The 16,493-nt window shown below is 46.6% G+C and overlaps 1 protein-coding gene across 4 annotated transcripts in view; it reads left to right on the top strand.

Moving 5' to 3' along the window:
* Window positions 1-16,493, top strand: part of LOC147678599 (low density lipoprotein receptor adapter protein 1-B-like) — a 73,938-nt gene that overhangs the window by 45,738 nt on the left and 11,707 nt on the right. For all 4 annotated transcript variants that reach the window (XM_086946052.1, XM_086946054.1, XM_086946053.1 and 1 more), the window contains exon 2: window positions 13,530-14,502. In XM_086946052.1, the coding sequence (XP_086802178.1) occupies window positions 13,929-14,502 (574 nt within the window). In that variant the 5' untranslated portion in view covers window positions 13,530-13,928. The remainder of the gene's footprint in view (window positions 1-13,529; window positions 14,503-16,493) is intronic.

The following is a 16,493-nucleotide window of genomic DNA, read 5'->3' as shown; positions in this document are numbered from 1 at the left end:
TTTTCCCAGTTTTTGTGTAAACGTCACCAATGCTGCTAATGCTCTTTTAAAGCAGTGTTTCCTGGCTTCCACTGCCTTTTTCCAGGAGAGTTTGTTGTCTATTGTGACTCCTAGGTAGCAATATTCAGTTGTGGAGTCTATTTTTTGGGTGTTAAGGGTAATGGTTTTTTGATGTTTTCTCCCGACCCCGGCCGTCATCACGAAAGTCTTTTTCACATTTATGTGAAGATCTAGGGTTCTCATAAATTGAGAGTATCTGTTGAGGGTCTTTTGGAGTTCGCAAGGAGTTCGTGCCAGGAGGACAGCGTCGTCCGCGTAGAGCAGAGCGGGGATCGGGCGATGTTTAGCCTGCGGGAGATCCCGGGCGCCCTTCAGAAGCTTTACCTCCAGGTTGTTAGTATAGAGGGAGAAAAGGAAAGGCGCCAGGACACATCCTTGTCTGACCCCACGCTCCACTCTAAATGACGCTGTCAGTTCTCCCTTTGTGCCATATCGAACTCTTGCAGAAGGATTGGAATACAATTCCCTTAAAAAGTTCAGGAGTGGCGGATCTACCCCCATTTGGGCTAAAAGGGACCATAGTTTAGTATGAGAGAGACAGTCAAAAGCCGCGGACAAGTCCATGTAAATCATGTAAAGTTTTTCTTTTTTGGCTTGCACATATTTTCCAAAAATAACCGAGAGGTTTAGGGCTTGTTCCACGGTTCCTAGTCCCTCTCTGAAACCAAATTGTAGGTCAGATAGTATACCTCTCTCCTCCACCCAATCCTGAAGTCGTTCCAGGATCACTCTGCCTGCCATCTTCCCCAGTGAATCCAGCAAAGAAATTGGGCGGTAGCAGGCAGGGTCCTGGCGGTTACCTTTCTTGAATATCGGTACCATAATGGACCTTGTCCATGACTCCAGGATTCCTTTCTTTGCCATTGCGGTGCACACCCTTGTAATGATCGGGGCCCAAAGATCTATTTTATATTTAAAAAAGTCACCCGGGACTCCGTCTGGGCCTGGAGCTTTTCCGTTTTTGGTTGAATTCAGTGCCAGAAGGATCTCAGAGATTTCAAAGTTTATATCAATAGGGTGTATTGGAGGTATTTCTTTTTCCTCTTCTGTTTCTTGATCGGAGGATGATTTTTGAAAGATTTTAGTGAAGTGAGATACCCATTCTGCTGCATCTATTGCGACTTCAATTTTTGGGAGTGTGTCATCAACCAGAAAAGGAGTTCTTATTATTCTCCAGAAGGCTTGGGTGTTTTTATCCTGTGCACTGATATGGAGTTCATTCCAAAGGGCTTGCTTAAGTTCCTCTTTTCTCTTTTTTCTGATTTTGTGATATTCCCTTCTTAGGATGGATATAATGTGAGGATCCCTTTCGTCTTTGTTTAGAGCTATTTTAAGTTTTGTATGGGCCTGGGTACACTCTTGATTAAACCAACCTTTTAATCGGGGTGGTCCAGCTTTGTGTTTTGCTGTGAGTAAAACCTTTATTTTGTCCATAATTTGGGCAAAGTTGTTAAGAAGTTCCTCATCTTCTGTCGACATATCCAGGCAGTTCTTAATTTGGGGGTACACTGACTTTATCAGATCTTTAGTGAGTTCCTCTGGGTTTATCTTCCCCCACTTTATTGAATACCCATTTAGTTTATCCATGCTTATGTTTTCCTGGGTCAGTGCGCTAGCTATTATCATAGGAGGAGTCTGTTGGTGGTTTGTTATCACTTCCATTTTTAATATAGCGTGGTCGCTTTGGGAATTCGGTGTGACTTCAAAGTTTTTTACTCTAGGTTGTAGAGTTGCTGATATTATTATGAAGTCAACCGGAGTACTGAACCTCTTCCTATATAGGTCGGTGCTAGTGAGTTGGTTCCATAATCCAAGGTATTTGCTACTTGGAGGTCCATGTCTGATAGGAGATCGTTCATTAATCTGCCCATGTTGTTGTGTGAGAAGTGGATAAGAGAAAGACCTTCCTCTGTCACCATACCAGGACATTTTTGCTTTGGTTGGGTACATGTGTGTAGGTTAAAATCGCCTACCCATATTATAGATACCGCACCTCTTGCTCCTTGTTTCTGTCTAAGGGTAGTTAGTTTTTTGTGGAGGTGAGCCAGGACTCTCTGAAACTCTGGTTCGTCAAGGTTATTATAGAAGTTGATAATGACTACGAACTCTTTTTTCGGTAAGGAGAGACCAAGGAATTGGAAGTTAGGGTCCAGTTCAATGATATTTATTTTGATGTTTTGAATGGTGTTGGCTACATAGATGTTTAGTCCTCCCTTTGGTCTACCCTTCTGTCCCAACGACGCAGGGGAGAAGTATGTCTTATACCCCTGTAAATGCTGTTCTAGTTGTGACCACGTCTCCTGTAAGCAGATTACTTGATGTCCGTGCACATGGTGCATAAATGTCCCATCCTCCACCTTTGTCCTTAGCCCTGCAACATTCCAGGAGATCAGGCTTAAAGTTGTTGGATTGTTATTAAGGGTTTTAACTATTTGTAGTTCACTAGGAATCTCTGGGTCTACAGGGGTTAGAGGAGAGTCCAGAGATACCAGTGAGTCAGTACTATTTAGAGACTGTTCTTCTGGCTGTGGTGGTCAGTCGACACACTCTAGGGCACTATACTTATTTGTTAAGAGAAGACCATTCCAACCATCCCAACGTGGGGGATCACTGTAATTTCTCCACTGTTCTTGTCCTCTCCATTCATCCCTTTCTCTGCCTCGGTGGTTAGGACCTAGTGGGTTGAAAGGGGGGGGCCGTCCTTGACACGGTTGCTGCCACTGGTGAATGATATGTTGTGTGGGTTGAGGAGGTTGCTGCCACTGTTGGGAAAAGTGGTATGAAGGTTGTGGAGGTTGAGGGGGTTGTTGCCACTGGAAAGTTGTATGTTGTGGTATTTGTGGGAATCGTGGGGTATGTGGAGGTTGCTGCCACTGATACGTGGTGTATTCTGGGGGGTGTGTAAACCCTCTATTTGCTGGGAAGGTAGAGCTGGGAAAGTTTTGTCTTGGAGGTATGGGTAGGAAATAACACAAGGGAAGTGGGTTTATTTGGGTGGCAGGTCCACTGCTGGGTGTGTTGCAGATATAATTTGCTGCCCCTATCTCCCTAAATTTGATGGTAATAACGTCACCCGCTATGGTCTTCGTGTTCCTGCCCACCCAGTCTCCTCTACGTACAGAAAAAATCTCACCACTGATATGAGTAGGTAAGGGTTTATGCAGTTGGAGCCACTGAGCACATTTATTCCTTAGCTCTGCGAAAGTTTCTCTTACACCCTCCTTCAGTGGCGGTACGGCCGTTCAGACGACCACGAAGGGGGAAGCTTCCGGAGGCAGATTGATTATTTTAGAACGAGCCTGCTTTGTCTTAAGTTCTTGAGGTTTATCTAAGGGAGAAGATACTGCTGGGGTGGTAGTGTTCCCATTAGTGCCCCTAACTTGGTGGTTATCTGTTTTGGTTGGGCCTGTAGAAGTTTTCGGGGCTGTTTGAGTTGCTGAGGCAGAACCTACGGCAATAGGGATGGATGGGGAAGCATCTGATTTGCTCCCTTTTTGGGTTAGAAGCTGTATAGCTGGTGCCTTACTAGCTAGTGGAGTATTGGACTTGATCGATGTGTCTGTTGCATGCTTGGTGCAGGGTGTTTTTTTGGGAAGTACTTCTTTTGCCCCGTGCAATTGTGAAGGCCCGTTCCCGCTTATCTTGTTACCACATTTTGAATTAATTAGTGACGTGAGTCTATCAAGCTTAGATATTAAAGGTTTGATTTGTGCCGCTTTTGTGGCTTCGAGATCTGATTTAAGGTCTATTACCATGTTTTCAACCCAGCAGGGTATGCCTGACGCAGAGTTGGGGGTAGGTGAGATCAAGTTGTGATTCCTGACTTTTACTTTGGGTTTTTCCTTAGTCTTGGGCGCAGCCTTGATGGAAGTGGAGGTGCCTCTCCCTGATTTTATCAGTTCTAGAGTCATTCCTATATCAGGTATAAGGGGATGACTAGCTGCACTCTGCTCTGGCTTATCGGGTGATTGGCATGCTTCTAAATCTGGGGTAGCCTCAAGGTCAACATATGACAGATCAGAGTCTGATTGAGTCACGGATAAGTCTACTGCGTTCGGGACAGTCAGCATGGGGACAGCCGTTAAGGGTAAGGGTAGAGAACAATTATTAACGGCCTGGTGGGAAGGGGAGCTTGCAGTTGCAAGGGAGCCCAGAGATGAGCGTTTAGCATTCATGAGATCCAGGGAGACTCTTTTTTCCAACAGGATAATGCTCTTGTCAATGGTTTCATTGACCCGGGAGATGAAGTGATCTATGGGACCGGTCACTTGTGCCACGGCCGTAGCTTTTTTGGTGTTGCTTCTAGTTCTGGTACGCATGGTGGACATCTACGATGTGAATCAAGGTACTGCGAAGTGGGCCTCACAGGAGGTAGATAGTGAATCCTGTGGCTGGCCACTCTATGTTGAAATGTAAGATGAGAATCACTGGTCAACCTACCTTGCGTGTGATGGAGAGGAAAAAAATGCTGGGGTTCTGGGCCAGGGCCGTCCTCGAACGGCCTCAAACGGCCCTGTCTTTGCCCAGTCTTCGCCCGGGCTGCGTCCCGCGCTGCAGGAGTAAGATGTTGTTAAGTTGGGGGCGTAAAGGGCGGGGGGCGGGCCAGCAGGGAGAGCGGACCGGAAGCTATATGTCGGTCTTGCAGGGACTTCTGGGAAATGAAGTCCCCGCACGCTCGCAGCCCCGCTGGTGCCTCGCGCCCCTCACCGCCTTTCCGCCTTGCTCCGATGTTGTTCCTCCCAGCTGGTGTAGCGTCCAGCACCCACAGACGAGGCGGCACCCGCGAAGCGGGTGCGGCGAGAAGTGGGCTGGAGAAGAGGGCTGGAGGTCTGATGCGCTGCTGGGCTTGTGGTCTGATGCACTGCTGTGCCTCGTGAATCTAGCCAGGTACGTCCGTTTTGGTAAATAAGCGTCCCCTATATTAAGGATATATATTGGTGTGGTGGCCCCTGGGGTTTGGTGGCCCTGTGCAGGTGCACAGCTTGCACATGCCTAAGGCCGCCCCTGAGCATGTAATATTACACCTGCATATACAGAATTATAGATTGATAACGGTGAATTACAGGGTATATGTTTCGCTGGGGGTTCTTAGTTACATCAAGTAGCCAATGAGAGCGAAGCTCAGTTTGCGTACGAGTCACTCATCTCCGCAGTGAAAAGCGTTCCCGCAATTCACTTTTCACCCATCTATAATTTTATGTTATGTATGTCTCCCTGAATCACCTGCCCCTACTACACAGGGGAGCCATAAATAACATGGCCTCACAGTCCTGTCCCAAATTATAAGAAAAGATGGCCTCCTGCTGCCCACCCATCCTTCTCTGCGCCTTCCCTCCTCCCTAGAAGCTGGGCTCCCTGCTCACCTGCTGGGGTAGGCAGGATCCCCTTACAATGTAGCATCAGTAGTTAACATGACCAGTTACCCACAAGTCCGGTCCTGCAGCAAACCCCTGCTGTGTGTCCTTTTGGTAAGGGGTGGTGGTTGGCCGGCCACAGATGGACACAGGCCCTGTGCCTGACTGCTGGAAGTGGTTTATGCTGAAAACACCACAGACCGTTACGGAAAAAACAAGTTCATATTGCATTTATGGTCTTCATTTAAAAAACCCCGTTAAAGTACAGTTATGGATATCCATTTAAAAAACTGAAATTAGAAAATACTGGTTAGTTTCACCATGCGTAACTCGCACAACAGCCGTGCAAACCCTAACTCACAACACTCACAATCTGTATATCAATAAGTAACACATAAAAGCACAATGTAATTAAATAACACGTTCATTTAACAAAAAAGTTCTAGTCATACTGGTCTGATTAATAGTGGTAAGAGTAATACGGTATGTAATCTCACCTACACCACGATTTGCTACATTTGTAATTGCAAATTATTAGAGAACGGTCCCTTTCAAGCGAGATACATAAATATAACCACAAAACTTTAATCAGGATTGGGTCTACTACTATCCAAATGGAGGGCATTGTGATTTATTTAGCAAACATAAAACATGGAAACAATACATTAACATAAAGTGAGCAGGAAGTGACGGGGTTTCTGGAAAACAACAGATTTCCTTACCTCAGGCATGTAACTTAAAAGTGACTTTAAGTGAGATGAGAATTCACAATCGAAAGAACATCTTGTACTCCGCATAAATCACGGTTAGAGTTAAGATGTGGTTGTTGGCGACATTTCAATCCCCAACAACCGTTATGGTGTCACCATCAGGATTAGTGAATCAGAATGCCTGGGAAGTTGCCTGGATAAGGTAGGTCAAGCGAGAGAGGAGGGAAGGGGAGGGGAGAAGGAATTAATCAAGAGTTGAGGCGACTGTATGGAATCAAGAGATTACAGCAATGTCAACAATATAGTGGTTGGTGGCACACCACATGCTAGAGACGGACCCATTGTAGTACGTTTCGAGCAGCTCGGTCTAAAGTTAACTTTATGTTAATGTATTGTTGCCATGTTTTATTCTGTTTGCTAAATACATCTCAATACCCTCCATTTGGATAGTAGTATATAGCGCAAATCACCGACCCGGTATCTAAGCGCTTGCTTAGGGAACCCGTCCTGGTATTCCCCTGTGAGATAACCCCGGCAGGGTATCCACAAGGTGAAAGCCAGGCATCCCACCACGAGGGGCCGTTGTGGAGATTAAGCAAGCTATTGCCCAGAGTCGCAGAGTGTGAACCCGTGAATCGAGTAGGCACCGGAGCGAGAATTGTCGAGTCCATGGACATTTTAGGACTCAAGACCCCGCCGAGCCGGGAATTGAACCCTGGTCCCGGGCTGACCTCTGCTTCCAGGTCTGCCTCCTCTAACCAGTGAGCCACACTTCTCCACATACTGATTGAAGTTTTGTGGTTATGTTTATGTATCTCTCTTGAAACTGACCGCTGTCTCTAATAATTTACTACTACCCTTGGTCCCTTCTGACTATCCGGGTTCCCTTGTTCTGTGATTATATACATTTGTAATTGCATCAGTTTCATGAAGGTAAGATTATTAGCATTGCATTCGGTGTACGAGGTATGCATTTCACGGGGATTGTGCAAGTCGTGAATTGTGGTGCTAACCAGAACTGGTGAACATATGTATTCACACATCGTACACGGGAGCAGGACTGTCCATCAGTGTATGTTTGACGGGCGAGACCCATCATGCATGTAAGCATTACACGCGTCATAGTGGGTGCAGTATGCGCATACTTGTCGGTGCCAATATCAAGCACCACCAACCGATCACCAGGCACATCTAGTCTCCCCGCCTACCTGCAAGTTAGACCCCGGAGCGCCCCAAGTCTCCGGTTCCACCCTTTTCCTTCTTATTGCTCACTCCTTCTCAAAATGCTTTTCTCCCCCCTGCACCCATCATGGCATGTATAGTATTTATGTATGGGGAGGTTCTAGCCAGTCATCTATAGATCTTTGACCATTTCTGCTGCTTCTGTGACCTCAAAAATACAGGTTCTGAGATCAGAGCTGTGAGTGACAGGCGTGTGCGCTCAGGAGCGTCTTCATAGAGATAACGCTTCCAGAGTGAGAATCTTGTATCACCACAGCCTGAATCCTAGTAGAGAAAGGTCTGGATTCAGGGTGACGTATTCCCAAAGGAACACAATAAATGCTCCAGAATCAGAATATAGTGTCCTGACACTAAAGATTCCAGAATCCGATGATCGTACACTAACACTGAAGGTTCCGGACCTGAACGTAGTGTCCCGACACCAAAGATTCCAGAATCAGATGATCGTACACGAAAAGTGAAGTTTCCGGAACTGAACGTAGTGTCCCGACACCAAAGATTCCAGAATCAGATGATCGTACACTAACAGTGAAGGTTCCGGAACTGAACGTAGTGTCCCGACACCAAAGATTCCAGAATCAGATGATTGTGCAGTAACAGTGAAGGTTCCGGACACGAAAGTAGTGTCCCGACACCAAAGATTCCAGAATCCGATGATCGTACACTAACAGTGAAGGTTCCGGAACTGAACGTAGTGACCCAACACTAAAGATTCCAGAATCAGATGATCGTACACGAAAAGTGAAGTTTCCGGAACTGAACGTAGTGTCCCGACACCAAAGATTCCAGAATCAGATGATCGTACACTAACAGTGAAGGTTCCGGAACTGAACGTAGTGTCCCAACACCAAAGATTCCAGAATCAGATGATTGTGCAGTAACAGTGAAGGTTCCGGACCTGAACGTAGTGTCCCGACACCAAAGATTCCAGAATCCGATGATCGTACACTAACAGTGAAGGTTCCGGAACTGAAAGTAGTGACCCAACACTAAAGATTCCAGAATCAGATGATTCTACACTGTTCAGCTCCGGAACCTTTACTGTTCTAGTTTCTCAACACTAAAGATTCCAGAATAAGATGATCGTACACTAACAGTGAAGGTTCCTGAACTGAACATAGTGTCCTGACACCAAAGATTCCAGAATCAAATGATCGTACACTAACAGTGAAGGAAGTCAGAATGGTGCCTTCTCACCTTTGAGAACAACAATGGTTCTGGAATCCGAAGTAACTCACGGCATCCCAAGGTAGGGTTCCTCGATTGGAAAAGTGTGATTCAGAGCAAGACATTCTCCTGGATGGTTCTACTCCACAGCAAGGGATGCAAAATCAGTACATGATGGTCACACTTACCCCATGAGCAGGTTGCAAGGCACTGCCACGTGGCTGCATAGAACAACTCGTGAATTTTTGGCTACTTGTGAAGATGCTGATTGTTTTGCTACAGAAAAAACAGAGAACCGATTTGCTTTTGATTGTGTGGTGTATGCATTATTAGACATGGACAAAATAAATGTGCTCTTTAACCCCTACGCTGCGGCCGCGATTTTACCGCTGTGCGGTAAACAAAAGAACAGGGCGGGGCCGTGGCGAACCCCAGCCGTCATCAGCACACACCCACCGCGGGGCGTGACGGCTGGGGTTCATCACCAGCATGGGAGGGGTTAAATGCGACCAGCTTGGCGCTGGTATCCTAAAAATGGATTAGCAAAACATTTTGCACACGCGCAAAGTTTCTGTGACGTGGCCTGCACCAAATGCTTCTTGCGTCCTTTGTGACGCTCTAGTAGCCTCTGAGGGCAGCGCGCCCAGCTCTGCTTTGTTACCGGAATCCCAAGCTGTTTCGGCTCTTAGTATTTCCGTTTCAACTGTGCAGAGCGGAAAAATGGCCGGTAATCTGGTTATTGGCCAACATTTCCTCTCAGCACAATTATAACCATCTCTAAGTTCTAGGAGCTGTAGCAGCCATCTGGAGGGGGCCATAAATATAACATTCCAGTAATTACCAAAGATGTTTACAACCGCCTTTTCCCGCCATAAGAGACCTGCTGTAATGACTGGCGGGAAATATCCCTCCACTGTTTATTCTCCAGATTTCTACCCAAGACCATGAGTAAGTACCAGCCGCTAATGGCCCAAATTAGGGATTCTACAACAGGTATGTGGTGGAGACAAATTTTGGAATTAAGAATCAGATTAAAGTGGCCATCCAGAGTACCTATTAAAACAATGCTCTTCGTCCAGGCCTGCTAGCACTCGCCACCAAAAGGCCTTCTAGAATGTTCCCCTGATTGACTGGTGTAGAAGACCAAAGGTCTAAATAATCCAGGATCCAAATGTAGAAATGAGAGTACATTTATTTCATAGGTTGCAACCACAGGAGGAGCGCCTCATCAGCCCGGAGTCCGACAAGCAACTGACAAAGCCCATTGAACCCCAGACTGCAGAAGGCTCCTCACAATTAAAGAAATACATTCTTTACATGACGTAAAATACATTCTTTACATGACGTGTATATGCATGCCAAACAAGCACAATTACAAGACCACTACATTACCGTCCCCCCTTTGCAAAAACACACAAAGAGAAAAGAAAAATTAATAAATAAACAAATCAATAAAACTCAATATGAAATAAATTCATTGTATCTTGAGGGAACTTTCCTGATACGACCACTCCGACTGCAAGAAGAAATGGGAACCTTCTCAGCACTGCACGACGAAGAAGAAGAATCAAACTTAACATCCTGCTGCAACCAGTGCATCCAATCACACCCTTCTTGTGACAACAAACTTCTCTTCTTACAGATTAAAGCCGCTTGATCTTCGGACAATTTTACCACCTGTCTTACATTCCACCAGCCCTTCTCCCTCACAAACACAGCATTTTTACTAACTTTAGGAACCTGAACAGGACTTGTAAAAATTGAATTTCCTTTAGAAACTCTGAAGGTTTTTTTTAATCATAACCCAGTCTCCAATATCAATTTGTACATCCTTCACATTTTTGACTCTATCAAAATTTCTCTTCATCACTTCTTGTTTCTGTTTAACTGCAAAATCTAGTTCTTCCTGACCACCCTTACTCAGATTAGGATTCTTTTTATAAAGCCAAGAAGGTAATAAAGAAGAATCACCCTTCCTGCCCCATAACAATTCAAATGCATGATTCTCCTTTGCAGCCTACTCAGTTTCCTGAGGCACGTGGGAGAAAGTAGGTCTGAACTTTTCAGGTCTGTATAATGTTCTGCCAGAGGGAAAAAGATATCTTATCCTGGCAGTAGACTACTTTTCTAAGTGGATGTATTACAAGTTCCTGGAGGCACCTAATTCAGATAATACTATTTCTTTTTGGAAAGGGTGTTTTTTCTGGAAGGGGCCCCTCAGGTTTTGGTGACGGATAATGGCCAAAGGTTCCTTTAGGGATGGAAGTGTTCCGCTGTTTCACTAAGCGACTTTCGAAGAACGTGACAGCGTTTAAGGATATTCACTGCGCATTCCCAGGAAAGGTTCCTTAATTTCACAAACGCTTCACAGATTTACCAAAATGGCCGTCGACGTGCCAGCGTCAAACGTCAGCTCGTTCCCACAATTCGGGACGTCGCACTGAAATAATTCCAGAGAGAGCTTCGAGCGATGCTGTGAAGAAGGTTCCGAAGCCGAATGAGGATGGGGATGCTTGCTTACAAAATGCAGGTGCGTGCTGGCTGCTGTGAAGCCCAACAATATTACAGTAGATCTTGCCAACTTGCATAAGCCGAAACACGAACACCCATTTCGTAAAAGACACGAAAAATCCCACTTTAAGCAGAAACACTTGTAATCAATAATCCAAGGTAGAACAGTTTAAATTCGCCCTTCCTCTCCGATAATGATCAGATGAAATCCAAACATCCAACCAAATGAGTGGAAATCCCAGAGAAAACACTTTCCATTTACCATAAACTCAAAGTAGGAAGGCACAGTTAGATGCTGTTCAAAAACGCGTTGCACATCGCATCCACAGGAACTTCCACAAGTTAAACAGAGATAAATTCCTATCTGTTGCGTGGGTCGGTGGTTGAAACAAATCCCGATCGTCGCCAATATGTTGAAGACCGAAGGTCTAAATAATCCAGGAACCAAATGTAGAAATAGGAGTACATTTATTTCATAGGTTACAACCACAGGAGGAGCGCCTCATCAGCGCGGAGTCCGACAAGCAACTGACAAAGTCCATCGAACCCCAGACTGCAGAAGGCTCCTCACAATTAAAGAAATACATTCTTTACATGACGTAAAATACATTCTTTACATGACGTGTATATGCATGCCAAACGAGCACAATTACAAGACCACTACAACTGGGGTGTAGCTTGCTCAGTAAGACCGTGAGCTTTAGATTTTTTTGATACTCACACTGTCCTGTCACTTAAATTATGAGGGGGGCTTTACGGGCAATCGGAAAGGCATGTGCAATGTGCAGGGTACTTGAAATCCGTGATAAAACTGCATTAAAAAAGTATGGGAACTGTGATGCTGCGTACAATGGGGGCGGGATGCGTGAACGTGGGGGTGTGGTAAAAAAACGTGGCTAAAAAAGCAAAATATTCTGTAACTTTTAGGCCTTTCACCTTCAGGTAATTTCATTCAAAATAACACAGACTAGATGAAAATGAAATGCAAGCTATGTTAATCAGTGGGATAGGCACTATGGTACATTATGAAACCTCTGTTTGTTAATGCACAGCACCAGAGAGCCCCAGAGAGTCCCAGAATTGAATCCTGGTTGGTGCAGTGGAGAATTGTAACCTGTATGTTTAGTGCTACGAGGTCCCAGTCCGTGAAAGAAAGCACTGTGAATATTTAATTCATTATTTTAAACTTGCATTACACACAGTATAAGAGGCTGCTGAAAAATGCACAAAAAGGTTTGAGATAAAAAAGTGCTTCCAAAATATAGATTTTAGTCCTATCCAGGCCACATGTTGTACACATCCTTAAGAATAAATGTCTTTTAAAAGCACACCTATCGCAGCTCTTCTTGTAGCTCCCTTACAATACTGCCACAGGAATACATCTGTGTCATCAGGAAGCTTCAAGTGATTCCATCAGTCTAAGCCAATACCGGCCTCCCAAGCTCCCTTTACAATTGCAGATTGACCCGTTGTGCACATTTACATTTCGTTCAGGCAGCCAACACCCTGGCAGGAAGGCTTGTTTAGCTCTCTGCCCCAGCCTCGGTTTCACAACGCAGGACGCCCCTGCCTTACACTTCAGTTGAAGGTTTTCAGCTGTTGAAATTATTGTCTTTTCACAAAATGTCGGGCAACAGTTTTTCTAACTAAAAAAAAAATTGGCACCTCGTGCCCCTCAGATCCCTCTTACTTCGACCGTCAGGGCCGGACTGGGAACCAAAACCGGCCCTGGCAAAGTGCTTGACTGGCCCCCCCACTCCGGGGGGGTTGGGGGTGCCGCCAAGCTCTCTGCCAGGGCCGGTTTTCGGCCGATTTTTGTTACAGGGCTGCAAAAACGGCCCTGTAACAAAAACGGCCCCCAGGTGCCCTAAACCGGCCCCCACCCTTGCAGCGCATCGGGGATTGCCCGGTGCCCGCAACGGCCAGTCCGGGCCTGTCGACTATTGCTTATAACACATTATTTTGTAAAATACTCATGTTTTATAACTTCAAAACAGAAGTGTTTGTGTGTTTCTCTCAGTGAGTATTTAAAAATCCCAGGTGAAATCCGACAGACACCGACTGAATGCTCCTGTACCCAACTATTTACTAAATAATCCATTTATTAGGGGGGTGTAACACCCCAAACATCCTTTCTGAAGCTGCACTCCTGATTATTGATGGTCAGCTTGGGTTTTGAGTTCAATTGTGACGTCATTTACTGGATAGCCCCTTTAATTGGCCAGTGATGTTTAAAGGGCTCGGCGGAGAGTACCTTGAACTGGAACATCACTCGGTGATTGGGTGCGACTACGGATACTCAAACTGGGTGTTGCTATTTTGTTTGTAAATATTGTTGAATAATTACGTAACACGTATATTTGTGGTTTACCACTAATGTTCCTTATGAAACTCATAATACCGACTGGGAAGAAAAGATGATGTAAGATGCGCCAGTTTCTGAAATAGATCACTGATGATTCATTTTTCTCTGTTTTTCCCCTAGAAGGCTGGAAATCCTTCGAAACACGGAAAAGGCGCCCAGACAAAGGTGTGAAGACTGGAGATGAAAAACCAAGGAAGACTGGTAGCAAGATTGTCCACAAAATAATACGCAAGAAGCTGCCGGTAGCGCGTTTCACGAAGGTGAAAAAAACCAAATATTTTGCAACCGAAAAGGATACCAGGTAGAAAAAAAGGGAAAAAGGACAAGCGATTTAAAAAAAAGTACAAGAAATGACAAAGAACTGAATAAAAACAGCTGTAAAAATAGTCCATGCAAGCTGAACAACAAATTTTCAGGTGGACTAAAAATAGCTAGGCTGGCGTAAAAAAAGAAAAATTATTACGCCCCAAAAGGTAAAGGGATCTGAACTTAAAAGGAACCCAACAAAGAAATCTGAAAATGTCCTTCAGTAGTTCCCACCTGGTGAAGACCATCAGGAAGTCCCCGGCGGTCCTGCGGCAGAAGTTCAGCAAGGACAAGGTGAAGAGGCTGTCTCACGGAGATCCGCTCTTCAAGGTGCACTACCTGGGCGTGGAGAAGATCTACTCGCTGCAGGTGGAGCAGACGCACGAGGTGGTGGCGCAGCTGCTGAGCGCCTGCCAGGGTAAGCCGCAGGAGAAGGACCACGCGCTGGTGGTGCGGCCCCGCTACCTGGAGGTGAAGGAGATCGCCAGCGGGCGACAGATCACCAAGACGTACCTCCATGACATTGCCTGCTGCACGGCCGACCCCGTGATACCCAACGTCTTCCTCTACATCTGCAAGCACCGGGGCCAGCTGCAGTGTCGCGTCTTCCTGTGCAACAAGGCGGAGAAGGCCAAAGCCATCACCGCCTGCCTTGCCAAGTCCTTCGAGAGGGCCTTCAGCGACTGGCAGGGGACATCCGTTGAGCAGGACACCATCCCCGAGGAGAACGAGATGGAGCTGCCGCAGCCGAAGGAATGCCGCAAGCTTCAGGGCAGAGGAACGCGAGGTAAGATGCGCCCGTCCTGCAGTGAGGCGATGCAGCAGTCAAGGCCACTACACAACACTACCCTCAAATCTGCTATGTTCTACTTGTGCTTGATATGTAGGACCACAGGAATTATGTGGCAGTAGAGCACCAAATTATGCGGGAGGGTTGACTAAGTAATGCAGCTAGAAAACTCCCATTATATGATGTAATACAGCAATACTTCATAACTTGGACATTTTAAACGTAAACACTGTCTAAGCAAATGTTTCGGCTCCTAAGTAGCAGTTTAACACCCAAACACAGCAATAAGCAACTGAAAAGTGACCAGTTGATTTTTGTATTGGGTCTTCCATTGAGGGCTAGCACTCTTCGCCAGATTCCTAGGAACTATTGATCCATTTGGGATATAACTTTTTTTTTAATCTGCAGATTATGCAGCAGATGATGTATTATGTGGCAAAAGTTGCAAATCTACAATGATGTGGAAAGTACCCCGCCAGTTTTGCATAATTCCAGTGACTCTGGTGATATGGTCCAAACATTCTCCTTTTGATCTCGTCCAAGTCCTGACCTTCACCACACCTATTCCAAAAAATGGGCCCCAGAAATGGGTCTGCCTGTTCTGCTCCATCCCACTCATCTCTGCCAATGCGCCTTATGCCTACCCTGCAGCGCGCCTAATATTGCAGAACTGGGACTCAAGTTAACTTCATGACCTGCAGCTGCACTGGTACTCCAGTACTCTTGTTGGTGGGCAAGAAACCGGACAGGCTGTTATTCCAGTGTTGAGACGCATGCAGGCAGCCCTGTACCCTGTGTATTATATCCCAGGGGCACATTTAGAGCTCTGTGAGAACACCTAATACCCAGACCTGCAGCACCCCCAGCTATTCCAGTGACAGGCATCTCTTCCAGTACACCTCAGTCATGACCTACAGCACACAGTCATTCCACAAATGGGGCCTACACACAACGCTAGTTACCTCAGTCCTTAGCTGCAGCGCCCTCACCTGTTCCTGTGCTGCGACCAGACACACATTCGTGCCAGCACTGCACAATCTTAGCCTGCAGCAGCCCCGCTGTTGCTGTTCTGGGGCCGACACACATCCGTGCCAGTACTGCACAATCTTAGCCTGCAGCGCCCCACCTCTTCCTGTACTGCGACCAGACACACATCCGTGCCAGCACTGCACAATCTTAGCCTGCAGCGCCGCACCTCTTCCTGTACTGCGACCAGACACACATCCGTGCCAGCACTGCACAATCTTAGCCTGCAGCGCCCAACCTCTACCTGTACTGCGACCAGCACACATCCGTGCCAGCACTGCACAATCTTAGCCTGCAGCGCCCAACCTCTACCTGTACTGCGACCAGCACACATCCGTGCCAGCACTGCACAATCTTAGCCTGCAGCGCCTCACCTCTTCCTGTACTGCGACCAGACACACATCAGTGCCAGCACTGCACAATCTTAGCCTGCAGCGCCGCACCTCTTCCTGTACTGCGACCAGACACACATCCGTGCCAGCACTGCACAATCTTAGCCTGCAGCGCCCAACCTCTACCTGTACTGCGACCAGCACACATCCGTGCCAGCACTGCACAATCTTAGCCTGCAGCGCCCAACCTCTACCTGTACTGCGACCAGCACACATCCGTGCCAGCACTGCGCAATCTTATCCTGCAGCGCCCAACCTCTACCTGTACTGCGACCAGCACACATCAGTGCCAGCACTGCACAATCTTAGCCTGCAGCGCCCCACCTCTTCCTGTACTGCGTCCAGCACACATCCGTGCCAGCACTGCACAATCTTAGCCTGCAGCGCCCCACGTCTTCCTGTACTACGACCAGCACACATCAGTGCCAGCACTGCACAATCTTTGCCTGCAGCGCCCCACCTCTTCCTGTACTGCGACCAGCACACATCAGTGCCAGCACTGCACAATCTTAGCCTGCAGCGCCCAACCTCTTCCTGTACTGCGACCAGCACACATCCGTGCCAGTACTG

Source organism: Lissotriton vulgaris, chromosome 12, assembly GCF_964263255.1.
Source record: "Lissotriton vulgaris chromosome 12, aLisVul1.2, whole genome shotgun sequence".
Taxonomy (NCBI): Eukaryota; Metazoa; Chordata; class Amphibia; order Caudata; family Salamandridae; genus Lissotriton; species Lissotriton vulgaris.
This window is presented reverse-complemented; position numbering and strand designations above follow the sequence as displayed.